The following is an 18521-nucleotide window of genomic DNA, read 5'->3' as shown; positions in this document are numbered from 1 at the left end:
TTCTGGTTCTGGGATTGGCTGTGGGCAGGCCGGGCTGTCAAGAATGACTTATCCGTCAGAGTTGAAGCTTCCACTGGACAGAGGCTACCGGCGCTCGGATTGGTCAAGGACCTGTCTCAGGTTCGAGGAGCTCTTGGGAAGCCGGCACTGCTAGATGCCCACCACGTGCCAGGCTAGCGTGCCCCCCAGCCCCACCACCAAGCGCGCCCGTCTCAGCCGCGCGGATGAGAGCCTGGGGTCCAGGAACACATCACACAGCCGGCACCCCGTCCCAGGCCTCACCCCCCGCAGCATCGCAGGATTCCTGGGGAAGGAGCCACAGCCTTTGAAACGACAGCGGGTCCTCACGTGACTGAAGACCTCGGGAACCAGATGGGCGTCCGCCGGCCTGTGTTTTCGGCACATTCCTGAGCTCCGAGAGGAGAAATAAAAGTGCTCCCTTGTCTGCGAGCTGAAGAGACAGCAATATTGTGGAGTAACTAGGACCAGATGGGCTCCAGGAATTTCCAAAGGCCTCTCGGCCTATTAGACAAAATAGTCTCCCAGCCGCACACCATAACTCCGTCTGGCCGCCCGGGTATCGGTTACCACGATGACCGGCGGGCTGTGAGCACCCGGCTCGGGGGTCCCAGCAGGGAAGGGGTCTCTGGTCGGTCCACCGACCCCTCCTCCTGGCCCCTCAGGAGCACCCCTCATGTGCCAGCCCTCCCCAGAGCTCCAAGGCCAGGGCGCCCAACGGGAATCTCAGAAAGGGGTGGGACGTCCCTGAGCCACGGAGCTGGATGCCCGAGGCCCCCTCGCTAGCACCCCACCTGGGAGGGGAGGTCATGGGCACGGGGCACCCAAGGGTGGGCACTTCAGCACATGGGGTGCAGGCTCTGGGGGGCGGGGGGCGTGTCCGGAGACCCACCCTCTCTGCACCCGTGTCCTCCTCCATGGACACAGCTGTGCTGAGAATGAAGCCAGCAAACACGCCTGTGCACGCCCCACGTCGTAAACCCAGAAGCTGCACGGATGCCCCGGCCCCGAGAACATCCCTCCTGGTGCCCTCCTGAAGGATGCCAATGTTAACTGAGAATGTGCCAACACCAGGGCATCTTCTGGGGGAAGAGATCGGGGCTCAGCATGGTGACAGCCTTACTCAAGGCCACAGAGCTGGCAAAAAAGTCCAGCTCCAACCACTGTGTCCACATCTCCCGATGAGTCAGCTCCCGCGTGCAGCGAGGCCCCGTCTCTTGAGGTGTCCATTTCCCGTCTGTGCAGCAAGAGGCTGGGGAGCAGGCCAGGAGGGCAGCCCACTCTCTCCCGCTGGACCCTAAGTCCGCCCTCAAGTGACCGGAGCGCGTAGGCCAGGCCACTTCCGTCCCCTCACATAGGCTTCTGCAGTGGAAGGGCCAGCCTGCGGGCGGGGACGCATCTGCCCAGGGTCCCTCCGAGGCCAGTGGTGAAGCAGGTTCAGACCGAGGCTGGCCGGCCACAAGGCCCACGTCCTTCCTCCAGAGACCGCGCCCCTGCCGGCAGAGCTCAGGGCTCCCTCGTGCCCTGCAGCGTGCCTGGACCCTGGTGGCGACAGGTGTGCGGAGAGAAGTGCCCAGGGGGGTGCCCGGGGCGACACTCAGGACCCTCCGGCTCCCCATCGGAAAGCTGCCATGGGCGGAAGCCAGGAGGCCCGGCTCTGGTCCCCAGCTGGCCACCAGGCTCCTTAACAGCCCACAGGGCATCTGTTTCCAGATTGACCACCAGCCCTGAGCCCCAGTGGGCCCTCCACAAAGAACAGCTCTGCCCCTCCTGCACCCTGGTCATTCCGAGCCTTTGCCAGACGGTCTGGTTGGGGGGACGGGGGGCTCATTCCAGAGTCAGGCGGCCTCGGGTCCGTTCCCTGGCTTTTCCGTTGCCCGTGTGATCTTGGGCAAGTCACTTGACCACTCTGAGTCTCGACCCCCTCGTCCGTAAGGCAGTGACGCAGCTGCTGATGGCTAAGCAGTACTGAGTGTCTGCTCCAGGCTCGATACCGCTATAAGCACTCGACAAATATTGGCTCTTTGAGTTTTCGTGACAACCACCCCCATGCGGAGTATCATTCCCACTTTGCAGATGGGTACACTGAGGCAGAGAGGTAAAAGCACCTAGCTAGCGGGGCGGAGGGCTGGGACTTGAGGCCTGGCCAGTGAGGGGCGGGCGCTCACAGCTTAACCGCTGCCCCCCTGCAGCCTGGCTGAGAGTCCTGGGAAGGCACCGCTCCCAAGACGGCACCCAGCCTCACCGCGGTGGCCCTGGGCTTGGGGCAGGGCGTCCCCAGCCGGGGCTGGCTGGGCTAAATGAAACCAGCTCGAGGGCAGGCGGCCCTGGAGGAGCTGGGGAGGCATCATGTCTCCTTCAGTTCTGCCCGGGAGTCCTGCAAAGCTGAGGGGCCCTACCAGTGCCCTCGCCTGTGTTTACACCCCAGGCAGCAGGCTGGGCACGCCCCTTCCTGCCTCTGCCCCCTCCAGCCTCAGGCGTGGTGCCCTGGGCGGGCAGTGCTGCCTGAGAGCCTGCACCGGCCCCTAGCCGAGATCGGGGCTCTGAACTCTCTCGAGAGGATCTCCCAGGACTCGCGGGCCTCCAGCCGGGCCCGGCGCTGAGGTCTCAGGGACGAGAGGGGCACTTGATCACACAGCCGCTACGTGTGGCTTGGCTCTGAGCTGGCTCCAGTGTCACCCTGGACACCCCGCCCAGCCTCGCAAGTTCAGGACACAAGCCACCAGGAGGCCTGAGGACAGAGGCTCCGAAGGCCCTGGGCGGCTCCCTGCGTGGTAGGCGTGGGGCCCCGGGGCCTGCCCACTCCCCAGCATGGGGCGTGGTAGGGGCGGGGGTCCTCTTAGGTCAGATCATCAGGACGCCCTGGAGCCGCCTGCCGCAGAAATTCCCACCCACGCCGGGCACCACGCTTGCCCACACGGGCTCCTTTTTGTAGGAGCTTTTCCAAGCTTGCCAGGACCCCAGGTTCTCCTCCGAGCATGCATTTGACCCTAGACCTCCCAGCCTGGCTCCATTCTGGCCCATCCAGTCAGCCAGGGCTTGGCACGTTCCCCTTGGGGTTTCATAACTTGGGGGATCATTTGCAAAGAGCACACATGCTAAGAATGGACCCCAAACACCTCACGGGAACCAGCCCGGACTCTCCTCCCTGCCCTGCGGCAGAGTCACCACCATGGTCACGGACGGTCCCGAACATCGCCCAGGTGTTTAGTCTTGGGCCCACCCTCCGGGTGAGTACCGTGTCCTTCGAGGCCCATCTCACAGAGGAGGAAGGAGCTGCAGATTCCAGAGCCAAGGCCCTGGTGGGAATCCTGCCCCTCCAGCTCCCAGTCTGCGCTCTGAGCAAGCAAACCCCCGATCCCCAATCGCACGCCTCCACATCTACACCTATAAACAGAGATGACAGCCTTGCCAGCCTACATCCGCCTCACACCCAGCACAGGCCACACCGGGACCCACCCACCACCCTAAGGTCTTCACCTCTTGTCCTTGCCCGGGCACTGACCCTCGAGGGGCCACCCACTGCCTGCCCAGGCTGTGCCCCTGACGCTGGGGGCGCCCTGGCCACTCTGCCAGGCTGAGGACAAGGTCCCGCTCCCCACCTGCCCCAACCCCTCTGCCCCCGCTCAGCCCATCCCCACATACGCTCCCTGCCTGGCACCTTCCCATCCCCACCCTCCCCTGTCCCTGAAATCCCTCTGTCTGGAGAGCAGCCCCATTCACCCCTGCTAAATCAGAGGCAGCTGAGAACATGCTGTGGGATCTGGCAGGGCTGGGGTCAAGCCTGGCTCCACCACCCACGAGATGCACAGCCTGGGGCAAACTCGCTGGGCCTCAGTTGCCTCATCTGTATAGTGGGCACAGCAACTTTCCTTCTCCAGAGGACCCTGAGGACAGAATAAAACGCTAGCATTCGCCAGGCCGCTGCCCCGGGCCCCTTGCTGTGTGAACTTTCAGCCTTTATTTCCTCTGATCTTAGGAGGGACGGACTCTTCCTCTGAAGAACACACGGCAGCCGGGTGCATCGGGAAGGGCCTTTATGGTTCTCTGGAACAGAGGCTCCGTGGACACAAGCTCGTCGCCGCCTGCCCCCTGGGGTCGCAGCCCCGTGTTGAGGAGAAGGGGTGTCAGGTGCAGGGCCTGGGGGGCAGGGCGGGGCAGAGGGGCGTCCAAGTGTTTGTGACACAGGGTCATCTTGGGACCCACCCTGCCCCCACAGCAGAGGGGGTGTGAGGGAGAAGGTGGGAGAATTCAGGGCACCCCCAAGTGGCGAGGAGCAGAGTCCCAGAGGGGGTTGATCAGGGACGGCCCACCTTCCCTCCCCCAACTCTGATCACTGAGAACACACCCAGGCCGTGGAGCGCTGGATGCCTCGCCAACCCCCGGCTTCCCAGGGGTCCTGAGCATCCCCTTCAGAGTAGAGCCGGGGACAAGGTCAGGGCCCACCTGGGACCCCAGATGCAGGGCAGGCCTGGCATTTTCGGGGAGGCCGGTGGAGGCTGTAGCCCTACCTGGGCCCCACCCCAGCACCAACCCCTACCCACTGTAGGCCAGGATGGAGACCCTCCGCTCACCTCCAGCAACCCCAGCCTGGTGTCACCAGCACCACGGTCCCCACCTGGGCCTCGGGGCCTGTGGGACCCCACTGGGCCACCTGCCCCTCCATGGTCTCCTGGGCTGGGCCTCGCTTTCCTCTGGCCTCCAGAGCTTAGGCCTGTCCTGTCCTTGAGCCCAGAGCTCGTCCCCTGCCCCCCCACCCCAAGCCTGCCCTTCCCTCTGGACAAGCAACATGTTGGTGGAACATGCTCCCCCTCTCCACGAGCGGGGAGGGGCGCAGGGACAGCGGGTCCAGCCCTTCCTTTATTGATGGGAGGGGACATCAGATGGGAAAGCCCATCTGCACCTGTACGCCCTTCCCTGCGACCCCACATCCAGGACACGGGCTCCTCCCTGCTGCCTGGGAATCCCACCCAAGAGACGGGCTGAGCCCCTCTTGGACGTCCCACCCCTGGCGGCAGGGGGAGAGGGCGGAGAAGAGGCAGGAGGGAGGTCCTGCAAGCCTCCTCAGTCTGAAACGGCCATGCTGTGTTGAAAACTAGAGCACCCCACCCTGGGGGGCAACCCCCTGCACCCGGAGCCTCACCTGCCTCCTCCCTCCTGGGAGAACGGCCACCTCTGCAGGGTCTGGTCCTGCCGGGACTCGGGCCCTGCCTTCTGCCCCCAACACCCGGGGGGCGGGGGGTGAGCGGAGCTGCGCGAGGCATCCCCTGCCCCTCGGCTGGAGGAGGAGACGTGGGGGGGGCCGGTGGGTGGGCGGACGGGCAGCAGGCGGGCAGCCCCCGAGAGGGCGGCGTGGTCAGGGCACCTCGGGGGGCAGCAGAGGCGAGTCTGAGTTCTGAGCTGAGACATTGGCGGACTCGGGCCCGATGAGCCCCAGGCTGTACAGGTTAAGGATGGAGTCAGCGATGATGCGGGCCGTGCGCTTCTGGTAGCCACCCGAGGTCACCATGAGGATGGGCAGCTGGCGGCCACGGACCATCCGGAACACCAGCTCGTCCCGCTTCACGACACCCTGGGGTGGGGGCACGGGGAAGGCGGGCTCAGGCAGGCCCGGACCCTCAGGGCGGTGGAGGTCCTGCTGTGGGTCGAACCCCGCTCCACGCCGCCGCTGCTGCTGCTGCCCAGCCCCTCTGGCCTCAGGAGGAACGCCCACGCCGTCACGTTCCCCGGTCGCTGCCGAGTCCCCAGAGCGGGGCCCGCCCCCGCCCCAGGGTCGGGACGCACCTGCGGACTGATGGCCAGCCCCCCGAGGCGGTCCCCCTCGAGGATGTCCGTGCCTGCGTTGTACACCACCACGTCGGGCCGGTGCTCCTGGAGCGCCTTCTCCAGGTTCCTCTCCACCTTCTGAAGGTATTCATCATCCTCCGTGCCCCAGTCCAGCTCCACCTTCCGCCTGATGGCCTCTGGGTGGGGGAGAGACAGCGATGCCCCAAAGTGCAGACGGGAAACGGGGTTGGGGGGGACTGCCTGCTCTCCCACCTGAGTCTAGCACTGCTCAGCACTCATCCACCCTAAACTAAGGTAAAAGAGCCTGAGAGCTGCAAGGGGCCCAAAGGACAGTGGGCGGCGGAGGGGTCACGGATGAAACACTGCCCCGGGGAGTCAGGGACCCACGCTGGGTGCCTGAGCTCACTGCCTCCATGAGCACTCGCCCGGAGACATGGACACCCCATGTGCCCTCAGGTCCGAATCCAGCCCACTCGAGATTCAGTTCAGAAACAGATCCCTGGGGCCACAGAGTGGCTGAGTCACCCACAGCAGACCCGCAGGCACTTCCTGCATAAATGTCCCCTCCCCACAAGGTGGGCAGGTCCCCCTGTCTTCAAAGCTTCATTGAAGAGTCTCTGCCTTTTGAGTTTAACCCACTTGCATTTATTTAACAACTCTCATGTTTGAACTGATTTCTGCCATCTTATCTTGTATTTTCTACTTCTATATTTTTCTGTTTCTTTTTTGTCCTTCCCTGTTTTTGACCAGACAGCTGCCTAGCGAGGAGAAAATTCTACTTTATTCTCCAGGTGGTCACCCCAGTAGCAGGATTCACAGTGTGTTTATTGGGGTGGGGGGGTGGTTATGTGGTCTTCGGTGGGTCAAGCGACCCCTTTAGTCTCAGTCTCCTTGTCTGTGAAGTGGGGACAGCCTCCCACTCCCTGGGATGCTGAGGATCAAGAAGTGAAGTGATGTTTGCAGGGCCTGGCACATGGGAGAAGCCCCGCAGAGCCCAGTCCAGGGGGGCGCGCTGGGGTGGGGGGCACTCACGCTTGGCGAAGCGGTCCCCGGGGTAGATGTGGCGGTTGTACACGTCCATGATGTACACGCGCTTGTCGCCCATGAAGTCACGCTCGTGCCCGTTGCCCTGGGGGGGCACACGGAAGCCACTCACAGCAGGCTGGTGCCTGGGGCCAAGCCAGGACCCCCCAGCACTCCCCAGGGAACGCCCCTGTGCCTGGGCAGCGGGGGACCCAGCCTGGGGCTCAGCGGTGTTCCTGGGGCAGGGGAACCCCACCACGTGGGGCCATGTGTCAGAGGCCGCCTGGGGAGGGGGGACCCAGCCCCGCCGGGCACTCACCTGATGAGCGTCGAGGTCCACGATGGTGGCTTTGGAGACGCCCTCCACTCGGTCAAACAGGAACTGGCCAGGGCAGGCAAGGGGAGAGGTGAGGACCCCCCAGGGCCAGAGGGCGCAGCCCCCCAGGGGCCCCGGGAGGTGACGGGTGCGCTGGGAGCGCCTCCGTGCTTGTGGGAGACCCCAGGCTGCCAGGTCCGTGTGGCTCAGAGGAGCCTGTGTGTGTCTGCAGCGGGGACCCCCTCCCGGCTGACCCGGAGCTCCGTCTTGCCATCTCTGCCTTCTTACAGGGTCTGGCCCTAAAGCTGCCTCCTCAGGGAAGCCCTTCCTTCCCCTGCCCTCCCCTCCCGCCAGGCCTCCTGGCATCTCCCTCTCCAAATGGCCAGGGTCTGCTGCCCCCTCCTCCTCATCCGTTCCCAAGCCGTGTGTGGACAGGAGCCGTGGGGACCACGCGGACCCCCAGCCTGAGCCCAGACGCGGGTGCTGGGGGAGCGTTGCTTCTGACAGCCGCAGAGGCCACGGCCAGCGCTGCCCCTTCAGGCTGTGCCCTCACCCTCTCCGGCTCCGCTCCCTGAGGGTGAAGGGGTGAGGCCCACAGACAGGGCTGGGCCCTCAGCAAACGCCCGCCGCTGTCGCCACCATCAAGATCATGATTCCTGTCTCCTCGCCACTCTCCTGGAGCAAAGGCCCGCCTCCTATCAATAATCTAGCGGCATCCCTGGCCCCTGGAGAAGGCTGTCGCCTCTGGACCGTCACAGGCAACACAGAAGAGCAGGTGTCACATCCACGTTTGAGTCTCAGCCCAGCGGAGGGACCCAGGCGAGCTCTCTCCCGTTCCGGACCTCGACTCCCTTCACGACAACGTGGGGTGAGAACACCAGACTGGGGGGGATTCCAGGGAGGCTCTTGGAGGCGATCGCCCCCCACCCTGCCCGCCACGTGCACTCGGACGCACCTTGATGGCAAGTGTGATGTCCGCGTAGGCGCAGAAGCCTCCACCCCGGTCGCTGGAGCAGTGGTGGAAGCCGCCGCCTGTGAGGACAGTCATGGAGTGGGCAGGGCCGGGAAAGGGCATGCCCCAGGTGCCCCCTCCATCCTCCCAGGGACGGCTCTGGGCCTCCAGGCTGGCCAGGCAAATGGACCCCCCCGGGGCAGGTCACCGCCCCTGGGTCCCTGGGTCCCTGGGCCGGGGGGCAGCTCTGCCATCACAGCACCCGAGCTGCCACCCCCAGGCCCCAGACCCAGCCCTGGGACACTCACCTACGTTGATGGCCCAGCCGCGGTCCACCGCCAGCTTCCCCGCCTCGGAGAACAAGCACAGTGTGAGACAGGCAGGCGCCCAATCCCTTCACCCGCTCATTCGCTGACTCACTGCCCCGTGAACACCGTTTGCAGCCAGCTCCAAGGTGGGGATGCGCTGTGAGGTGGGGTACAGGGCCCCCCCCACCCGGCAAACCCCCGACTGGCTGGCTGATGAGGCGTGCAGTGCAGTGTGTGCATGCTCCGTAGCGTCCGACTCTGTGACCCTGTGGACTGTAGCCCGCCAGGCTCCTCTGTCCATAGGACTTCCCAGGCAAGAATACTGGAGTGGGTTGCCATTCCCTCCTCCAGGGGATCTTCCCCACCCAGGGATGAACCCTCATCTCCTGTGGCTCCTGCATTGGCAGGTGGATTCTTTACACTGAGCCACCTGCGAACTGTAAACCCCTGTGTAACTCTGGGAGGGAACTGGTGGGAACCGAAGCTCCGTTCTCAGGCTTGTGCACGAGTTGGCAAGGATTCTCACGTGGCTTTCGAAGGGAAAACAGACAAAATTTTGCTCATGAAAATACTGTTGCTTTAGTCCTGAAATCTTGTAGGAACTCATCATTCTGGGGTGAGCAGGAATATTCTAATAACCTTTAAAAGTGCACAAATTTGCAAAGCTAAGAAGAAAACTATAAGGGGTCAGCCGGTGTTGATCCAGGTCTGGGTTAGATCACTGTACATTTCAATCATTTCCGCTTCTTTTCCTCACTGTCTGTGGCCAATTTTCATTGGAAGAACTGATGCTGAAGCTGAAACTCTGATACTTTGGCCACCTGATGTGAAGAGCTGACTCACTGGAAAAGACCCTGATGCTGGGAAAGACTGAGGGCGGGAAAAGGGGACGACGGAGGATGCAATGGTTGGATGGCATTGCTGACTCAATGGACATGAGTTTGAGTAAACTCTGGGAGTTGGTAATGGACAGGGAGGCCTGGCGTGCTGCAGTCTGTGGGGTCGCAGAGAGTCAGACAGGACTGAGCGACCGAACTGAGCTGACACATGATGTGAAGCCCAGTTTTGCCTGGAGTGTTGGTGACGGCCACGCCCCGATGGGGGGGCGCCATCCACCGCTGAGGTCACAGGGTTTGCTTCATCTGAAACGTGAGACGCTCAGAGCCACAGCTTTGGGGCACGCTCTGGGTGGGGGGTGCGGCTGGTTAAGGACAGCTCTTATGCACCAGGAAACACGGTAACGCTAACGGGGGTCTTAGGGGAGGAGCAGTGATTTCTACGCGAGAAGCTTGGGAAGAAAGAGTTCCTGTTGCCGCCTTGAAGAATATTTGCGGTTTTGCTCAACTACTCAGCGGGCGGAGGGAAGACCCAGGTGGGCAAAGGCCCAGGGAGGGAAGGAGCTGGGGCTGGGGGCTCCCGCCCAGCCCCTGCCCCCCACGCCCACCTACCATTATGGTTCCTCCCGTCTGGGTCCGCAGGGGCTTGAGCACCTTCCTCTGCACCAGGAAGTTGGGCAGGAAGATGACCGGCGGGATCTCTGTGATGGTGGCGACGGCAAAGGACCACTGTGGGAAGAGACGCGGGCTGCTGGGCCGCCCTCTGCCCAACGGGCCCACAGGCAGCGATTCCCTCTGGACCAGCTTCGGGTGCCTGGGGGGCTGTGGGCAAGTGCGGCTCCTCAGGTGAGAAATGCCACCCCCCTACACACACACCATGGCTGAACTTCAGGCTCAGCACAGAGATGCTCACAACACCGTGTTCTCAAAGTGAAGTCACCGCAAGGGCCTCATGGTCCAAGGCCCTCGGCTGCCCTCTTGTGTCCAGAAGGAGAACTGCAGGGGATGATCGGTCCCCACCGAGCCTAGCCAGAACGCGCCTGGCCCGCACCCGGGGCAGCAAGGCCCCTCGGGGGCAGGGAGGTGGGTAAGGAAGGAGGATGCTTCTTTACAAGGTCACAGCGAGTCATCGACAGAGTCGGGACTGGACGCCCAGGGCTGCTGCTCCCCCAGCGCAGCACGCCCCTTCATCCGCCAGGAGTCAGCCGTCCCTTCAAATGGGGCCGCATGCTGTCGCCTGTCCCCTGCTGCCGAGGCAGGAGGGCCTGGGGCACCCAGATCAGGATACAGCCTCCCTACGACCTCCTGAGCCCTGGGCAAGTGTCCATGCACTCCGGTCCTGGACCTGTCCTGCCTGGCTGGGAACACCCGCGATCCAGACCCTGCTCTCCACCAACCCAAGGCGCACCTGGTGGGTATTTCCCAAGAGCCTGGGGAGGCGCCAGGCCCGGGGATGGAGCTGGTCTGTCCTCACAGACACACAGCAGCCTGGTGGGGAGGTGCTGACCTGCAATGGGACAGCTTTGCTGGGGGAGGGGGAACACGGTCTGGTTGGACAGCTGCAAGACGTGTGTGTGTGTGTGTGTGTGTGTGTGCGTGCACACGCACGCGTGTGTGTGCACGTGTGTGTGTGCATGTGTGCACACGCGTCTGTGTGTGTGCACGCACATATGCACATGTTCACATGTATGCACGTGTGAGTGAGCGGGGGCATATGTGTGCAGGTGTGTGGAGGAGGGAGACCCAGAAATGGGAAGGCAGGGGCTCCACCTGTCTGTCACACCAACCCCAGACCAGCAGCAACCCAGCATGTGGGAAGCGGGGAAGACTGTTCCCTGGAAGGGAGCGACCAGCCCCCGAAGGAAAACACTGACCACTGCCTCCCTCCCACCCCCAGCAAGCCAGCAGGGGACAGAGAAGGAAAGACGATGAAGCCGCCGCCCCCGAAGGGAAATTAAGAAGGCAATTTCATTTACAATGACATCAAAAAGAATAAATTAACCAAACAGGTATAAGACTTGTACAGTGGAAACTACAAAATGCTGCTGAAAGAACTAAAGAAGATCTGAGTAAGGGGAAAGACATCGGTGTCCGTGGGCTGAAGACCTAACCTTGTGAAGATGCCGGTTCTCTCCTAATTCACCTACAGACTCATAAGCACTACCCAATCCCAATTCCGTTTTTTGGTTAGTTTGTTTGTTTTGCAGAAGTGGAGAAGCTCTCCTGTAACCCTGGGGGTCCCATTTCCTGGGGACCCCCGGAGGTGATCTGTGCACGGGAGTCTGTGTCTCTGCCCTCACAGACTCGGGGCACCGTGGGGGTGGCAATGAGGCCCAAGTTGCGCCCAGACTCCCTGGGGCTCCAGCCACAGTTTCCAGGACATCCTTGGCTTCCAGACCCCACACCCAATCTGAGCACAAGAACGTCCTATTGTTCCAACTTCACAACAAACCCCGGGTCCTGCCATGTCCGCCTCCGGCCACGGCTGCTTCCAGCCTTGTCCGAGCATCCAGGCTCTCCACCAGGATCACGGCAACCACCCGCTTCATCTTGGGCTCCTGATTTCGTCCTGATAGCCGGGTCTCACCTATTCCCATCACAGCTGCCAAGCAAGCTTCGGAAACCTAGGTCAGCCCACGTCCCCTGCTTGAAACGCTCCTGGGCTCCCACCTCCCTCAGAGCAAAGTCACAGTGACCACAGGCCCTCAGTGGTCCTGACCCTCATCACTTTCTGTCCCCACCTCCCTTCCATTCCCTCCAATCCAGCGGTGTCACTGCTGCTCAGGGCCTCTGCCCCTGCTCCTCCTGCTCGCCCAGAATGCCCTCCCCCAGATGCCAGCCCAGCCCACTCCCCCTCTCCCCCCTTTGGGAGACTGAGCCCCCTCCAGGCCTGAGTCTCTACAACCATCTTCCTCTGAAATGCCACAAGTATCACCTACTCATCACTGTGGTCTCAGCTCACACCTCACCTCCCCTGTGAGGCCCTCCTTGAATACTGAGACTACACAAGCATACCTCTGCATAGTGACCCTTTTTCTCTCTGTCGCACCTGGTGCTCTGAAATGCTTTTGTACTGATACTTCTTTCAGTCTTCTACCAGGAAATGCAAATCCATGGCAGCAGGAAACTTGCTTATTCTTTTTTTTTTGGCACCCAGCACACAGTCAGAATTCCATATAGATGTGTTACATGACTGAATACTTCTTCACCTTAGTAGGTCATATGGACATCATCATGTTTCTCCTTTTGCTCTGGCCACCAGGGAGCTCCAGATATGTAGCTTGGCTGTGGCCTCTTAGCCATGTTGGCACATCTGAATTCTCCTCCTGCCCTTGACGTCAGTTTTCTACTTGAGACTCTACCTGTGAATACTTGTTCGTATTATGACGTAGCACATAGAAAGCTGCCTTCGGGGTGCTGGGGGGCCCAAGGTCAGGCATGCGGTCAGCCGCACATGGTTCCCTGAAAGGACCTCCAAACAGAGGCCCTGGAGCCCAGCCTCCACCCAGCTTTCTCCGGGCGCTGCCTCCAGCCCGGCCCCCCTCTGTCCTGGCCTCTCCCTGGCCCTACCCTCACCCTCTGGACTCTGGCCGGCATGTCCTCCTGGCCCCACCCCTGGGCTGTGTACTGTGACCTCGCACGTCCCGGCCCCGGGAAACCAGGGCAGCCAAGCGCTGGGCTTCCTGCCAGAGCCTCGCACAGCTCGCTCTCCCGGGAGCCAGGTTTCACCGTCTTCCTGGTAATCTTTCAGGAGCGCACGCTGCCACGGCTCCATCTAGAATTCTCACAGCTCGGGCCGGTGTGCAGGCGTGACTGGAGCCCAGTGGCCTGTCTGCGGTCCCCCCGGGGCCTGCGGGACCTCCTGGGTGACTGTGAGCAGGTGCCACCTCTTTGCAGGCTTGTCCACCTGGGGGGCGGGGCCTGGTGACCTCAGGTGTCCACCCTGGCTCCAAGATGAGGGCTGCTGGGAGCCCAGCGGTACGTGTCAGGGTCCCACGCTCCCGGGGGCAGAGAACCTGGGGCATCCTCGCCCCACCGTGTTCTGACGCTGCCCCCAGCCCCGCCTGCCTTCCTCCCCGACAAAGGGGCCTAACAACGCCTCTGCCCTCAGAAGCACTGTGTGGCTCCTCTGGAAAGAGGTCGTCACAGGCAGCCTGCAGGCCGGACTCACACACCTTCCCGTGAGTCGCTGCATTAACAAATCAGGAGCTGTCACCCACTGATCTGGATTTCTCTTTGAAAGCCAGGCCCACAGAGGAGCTGGGTGGCAGCCACCGCCTGGGAGGGGCTGGCGCTCGGGTTCACCCCGATACCACCCACCACCCGCCTGACCACTGGTGCACGTTCCCAGCTGGGCCCTGGGGCGCAAAAACTAGCTTTCAGAGCAACAGTTTCCAACAAGTCTCTAGCAGAAGCCCTCGAAACAGAATCTTCACCTTCAGCTCAATACAGGCCAAGGTGGAACAGATGTGGTTGGAGGGGGACAAGGAGCTGGGGTCCCCCACCCACCACCCCAGCAGGGGTCCTGGAGGCCTGTCCACAGAGCCCAGATGGCGAGTCACTGAGACAGAAGCCCTGAACCCCGGCAAAGTTTCGATCCCCATCAAAGGGCCATCCGTGCTCTCCTACTCCCAGGGATGGGGGCTCACGACCCCCAGGAGCAGCCACGCGCATCCCTGGTGCCTGCCCTCCTAGGGCCCCTGGCTCCCGATGGGGACCGCAGACGCACACGCCCCCCTGCACAGGGGCAGGAGCGGAGCCCCTCAAGACTGCGGCCCCTCCCCCCGCTGGTGGCCCCCAGGCCCCGTACCTTCAGCTCGTTGAGATAGCGCCTCGTGTGCACCACCAGCAGATCCTCGTCCGAGGCCTCCCGCGCCTCCACCAGCATGCTGTCTGACAGCAGCTTCTCTTCTGAAACCACAAAGCGGGCACCCTGCAATCCTGCCGGCCTCCATCCAGCCCCAGCCCCTCCCTCGGGCTCAGACAGGGCCCCTGGCAGCCCCGCCCCAGGAGAAGGCGGCCCCTGCTGGCTTGTGGGTGGTCTTGGAACGGGCCACCTCTCAGGCCGGTGTGGAGAGCGGCCAGGCCCTCGGGCCAGGGCATAGGACGTTGGGCCCAGCGATCCTCCTGTGCCCCAGGCCACTGAGAGCCAGGGGGTGAGCTCAGGCGTGGCTGGGCAACTTGCAGAGGCAGGAGGAACGGGGATCATCAATGCTGCGTCTCAAGGTGAGAAAAACTCTCCTGATTGAGTCTCCTCCACCTTGGGGTGACGCCGTGGGGGTGTTGTGTGTGGGGGCCTCTCTGTTAACACTCACCTGATCCTTGCTCCTCCCCCTTTTTCTAACCCCCTCACAAGCAGCGATCACTTTCACCATCTGTCACAACAGTAAGCTGCCTGAGCTGGAATACACTGCTACTTTCAATGCATTTATTTTTTTACCGTGACCTTCTATTTACATCAAGTGAAACTGTTTTTTTTCCATTGAGATGACATAATGTTCCCTTTTAAAACAGGCTTATTTAAGTTTTTAAAAATGAAGTCTAGGTCGATAAAAAAACTCTGACGTAAATAATGGAACAGGTGGTATAAGTTGTAGCAAGAGTGGTTTGCCAACGACTGGTGTTTGGGAAACACCACGCTATGTCGTCACCCCACACACACACACCAGACAAAATACCCTCCTTTTTGCAACAGAAGAAATGAGACAGAGGGGAGGAAGCGCTCTGTCTAGGGCACTGTGAGAACGGATCCGTGATGCTCTGGTCCTAGGGAAACTGAAGGACAAGGTTCGAATCTACGGGACCTGTGCTAATGTGTCACTCTAAGAAACCAGGAAATGCTCTATCTAGGGAACAGTGAGAACGGATCCCTGATGCCCTGGTCCTAGGGAAACTGAAGGACGAGGTCACAATCTACGGGACCTGTGCTAATGTGTCACTCTCCGAAATCGACCCTGCTAGAGACCGGCTTGCTATTGTTGTTCAGTCACTAAGTCACTCTGAGACCCCACCGACTGTGGCCCGCCAGGTTCCTCTGTCCACGGGACTTCCCAGGCACGAATACTGGAGTGGGTTGCTATTTCCCCCTCCAGGGGATCTTCCCAGATCAGGGATCAAACCCGCATCTCCAGCACTGGCAGGCAGATTCTTTACCACGGAGCCACCTGGGAAGCCCCTAGGCACCACCTGGTCCGCACATCCCCCACAGAGAGCGCCACGGGGAGCAAGCACCCCGCCCAGGGCACGTCATGGCTCCCCACCACCTTCCCGCTCCACGGGGAGCGAGCACCCCGCCCGGAGCACGTCATGGCTCCCTATCACCTTCCCCCAAAGGACCAGCCCTGCTCCTGGCAGCACCCAAGGCCCTCTGCCACGTGGCCCTGCCTCCTCTCTACCCACATCCTCATCAGAGACAGAAGCGAAGTCGGGAAGATGGTCAGCTCAGAGTGGTGGGGACAAGGCACCCTTCAGTTGCAACGCAGGGTGACGCGTGAGCCCAGGAAGGGGCGACCTGCGGAGCGCCTCAGGCCCGCTGGAAGCAGAGACAGAAGGACCTCATTCAGGGAGGCACGCGAGAACTCCCTGGAGGCCCAGTGGTTACAGCTGCGAGCTTCCACCCCCAGGAGAGAACAGTCAGGGGGAGGCCGGCTGGCTCCACCCCCACCAGAGCTCTTCCCAGGGCCGCACACTTGTCCTCTTTTCTACATAATCTTTTTCTTTGAATAAGCACTCTGGTCGCTACTGCAGGTGGAAAATCAGTATCACCTGCCAAATACAGAAGGTAACCAAAACTAAAAACAAACAAAAACAAAAGCTACAAAGGCAACAGTGTCAGTAATCTCCAATGTGACTCCTGTCTGCAAGGTGCAGGGCCGGAGGCTCGCTCTAGATTTGTTAAAGAGGGAGATGGGTTTAGGGGTTAAAGGTGGGCTAGCCCCAAAATGAAACATCCCCAGGGCGTAATCAAAGGCATTGTGTGATGCAGAGATATTCAATGCTTCATCCTATTCCAGATATAACACTTCCTACTTCCCTCAGTTAAAGAACCCCCAATATAGGAAACTGGAATATCTTTTTTTTTTTTTCCACCAGTCTACTGTGATGGTTGAATTTTCATCCCTGGATTAGAAACCACGGTTGAAACAGTGCACTCCCCACAGCATCACCCTACTCAGGGGACGAGCCATAAATGGGATGAGGCCAGAGCTCTGAGGTTCAGACCTTTCTGGGCCCAGTTTCCTCGATTTTTCATCAGTGGGGTTGGAGTAAAGGTGGTTCAGCTCCAGGATTCTCGGACTTTGTGGGGTATGGACAGTGCATCCCTCCAAACGTCAGCTTCCCTGGCTCCACGGCAACCAGCTCCCCTGCTACTGGGTCTCCAGGGGCAGAGACAGAGCTTAGGTCCCCAGGGAACGGGAGCCAGTGAAGGGGTGCTATGGGGCCAGGATGAGCTCAGAGGTCTGTGTTGGAAAGACCCTAGTGACAGCTCGTGTGGAAGGCAGTCTGAGGGTTGGGACTGGAGCGGGGAGGGTCTGAAGCCTGCGCGAGGGAAAGGCATCAGGGGGTGGTGGTGGCGGCAGGGGGGCTGCAGGGGGCAGATGCAGATCCCAGCGGGGCCTTCCATACCTTTCAGGAAGCTGATCACTTTGCCCCATTTTCCTGCGTCAAAGGGGTGCAGCTTCTCCAGGCCCAGGAAGGTTATGTTGTAACGCGGTGAGTACACGATGGGCCAGCGTGAGTCCGGCACATGCTGGTACAGCTGGGTTGGGTGTGGCCTTCGTGGGCACGGGGACAGACACGCACAGACAGGAACAACCTCAGTGTGGGAGCAGCTGCGCCTAGGCGCCAGCAGGCTCGGACGGAGCACACAGCCCTGACCCAGTATCACTAGCTCCCTCGGCGGCAGAAAAAGGGCCACAGCAACAACTAAAATAGTGGCTCCTTACTGAGCTCCCTGAACCATTCGGCCCAATCCTGGCAGCAGCCCCGGGTGGGTGTAGGCACCACCATCCCACCAGAGGCTCAGAGAGGGGACCAGGGGCACCCCAAGGTCACCCGGGTCTGTGGAGCAGCCGATGTGGACCAGGTGTGTGGCTGTAAGCCTCAGCACCTCACCTCCACATGACAACAATTACAACCAACAGCTGTGTGGCCTTAGGCCTGGCTTTCCTCGGCTGCAAAAACGTGTGCGGCTGTCTGTCGGGAGGACTGAGATAACGCACTCAACAATCGAGCACAGAAAGCGCCCTGTCCCTGACAAGCGAGGGGGACAGTTCCCAGAAGCAGCAGCTCGGGGCTCACGCAGGCTGCGGCCCAACCCGGAGCCAGGGATGGGGTCACCTCGGCCCAACCCGCAGCCAGGAATGGGGTCACCTCGGGCCCTCCGCGCCAGCTGACCCCCATCACACCTCCGCAGCCGCCGCACAGGGCACAGAGAGCCGGCTTGCCAGCGCGGGGGCCTCCGCTCTGCTGGGGGGGCCCCGAGGACAGACGCCAAGCCGCGCATGTCGCGGGCCCCCGCCCGGCCAGCGCCCCGTGCGCCGCAGATGAGTGGCGCTGGGCTGGCCATGGCACGCGGGGCGCTGACCCGGGCCAAGCGGCCCGAGCGCCCGCCATACCTGGGCCCGCACCTGGCGGGCTCGCCCGGCCGCCCGCGCACCGGTGCGTCCGCCCGCGGGGACCCCTGGGAACCCCCGCGGCCTGGCCGGCGCCCCAGCCCGCGCCCCCGCCCCCGCCGCACTCACATCCCGGGGCCGGGCCCTCCCTGCGCCGCCACCGCTCCGCGATCGGGCGGGGCGGGGCGAGGCCCCGCCCAGGACACGCCCCCGGCCTCGGCCGCCTCCGCTGGGGGCGGAGCTCAGAAGGCTCGGCCCCGCCCCGCCCCCACTCGGGCCTGCGTCACAGAGGGTCGGAGTCCCGCGCCGAGCTCTCCGGCGGCGCGGACGGAGGCCACGCCCCCAACGCCCTTCAAGCTCCAAGTCCCGCCTTCCGCAGGGAAACACTCAGTGAGATCTCTCCCTGCTCGGAAGCCGCTCCCCTTAGGGGGAGGGCCGCTCGTCGCAGAACTGGAACGGCAGCAATCGCCCCGCCCTGGAGGGCGGGGTCACGTTATGCCCCGCCTCCGGCCTCCCGGCCTGTCTTCGCGGTCCCAAGAGATCCTGGGAGCTAGGGACGCCCGGCTTCCGGGTGGACTCGGAGGCGGAGTCGCTGTGTGACCCCGGACCCAGCTGGGCGAGCGTCTGCGCTCTAGGGTCTCTGTTTCCACTAGCGAGATGAGGTCG

At 62.2% G+C, this 18521-nt stretch overlaps 1 protein-coding gene across 3 annotated transcripts; it reads right to left on the bottom strand.

The window, feature by feature from the left end:
* Positions 1 to 4038: 4038 nt before the first annotated feature.
* HDAC11 (histone deacetylase 11) lies at positions 4039 to 18179 on the bottom strand. 3 transcript variants are annotated; one of them, XR_011486293.1, is made up of 11 exons: positions 17649 to 17824; positions 16867 to 17015; positions 14051 to 14151; positions 9853 to 9969; positions 8405 to 8447; positions 8100 to 8176; positions 7148 to 7210; positions 6838 to 6934; positions 5803 to 5981; positions 5162 to 5590; positions 4039 to 4158 (listed from the first exon to the last, which is right to left on the bottom strand). XR_011486293.1 is itself a non-coding variant. In XM_020872572.2 (10 exons), coding segments are annotated over exons 1-10 (1044 nt in total). In that variant the 5' UTR covers positions 17987 to 18179; the 3' UTR covers positions 4039 to 5374. The 3 variants fall into 3 exon arrangements, 2 of the variants coding, with proteins under 2 accessions (XP_020728231.1, XP_070319641.1); XM_020872572.2 differs by lacking the exon at positions 17649 to 17824 and adding an exon at positions 17985 to 18179 and having other exon boundaries at positions 4039 to 5590; XM_070463540.1 differs by having other exon boundaries at positions 4039 to 5590.
* Positions 18180 to 18521: the final 342 nt, after the last annotated feature.

Source organism: Odocoileus virginianus, unplaced genomic scaffold (assembly GCF_023699985.2).
Source record: "Odocoileus virginianus isolate 20LAN1187 ecotype Illinois unplaced genomic scaffold, Ovbor_1.2 Unplaced_Contig_3, whole genome shotgun sequence".
Classification (NCBI taxonomy): domain Eukaryota; kingdom Metazoa; phylum Chordata; class Mammalia; order Artiodactyla; family Cervidae; genus Odocoileus; species Odocoileus virginianus.
This window is presented reverse-complemented; position numbering and strand designations above follow the sequence as displayed.

What these genes read in the sequence shown, in the direction of transcription:
- HDAC11 (XM_070463540.1), bottom strand. Translation starts at nt 17,809, where the DNA reads ATGGCCAGCCCAGCGCCACTCATCTGCGGCGCACGGGGCGCTGGCCGG. An exon ending in ACATCACACTTGCCATCAAG is followed by an intron (nt 7,211 to 8,099) that starts GTGCGTCCGAGT and finishes TGCCCTGGCCAG; the next exon opens with TTCCTGTTTGACCGAGTGGA. An exon ending in TGGACCTCGACGCTCATCAG is followed by an intron (nt 6,935 to 7,147) that starts GTGAGTGCCCGG and finishes GTGCCCCCCCAG; the next exon opens with GGCAACGGGCACGAGCGTGA.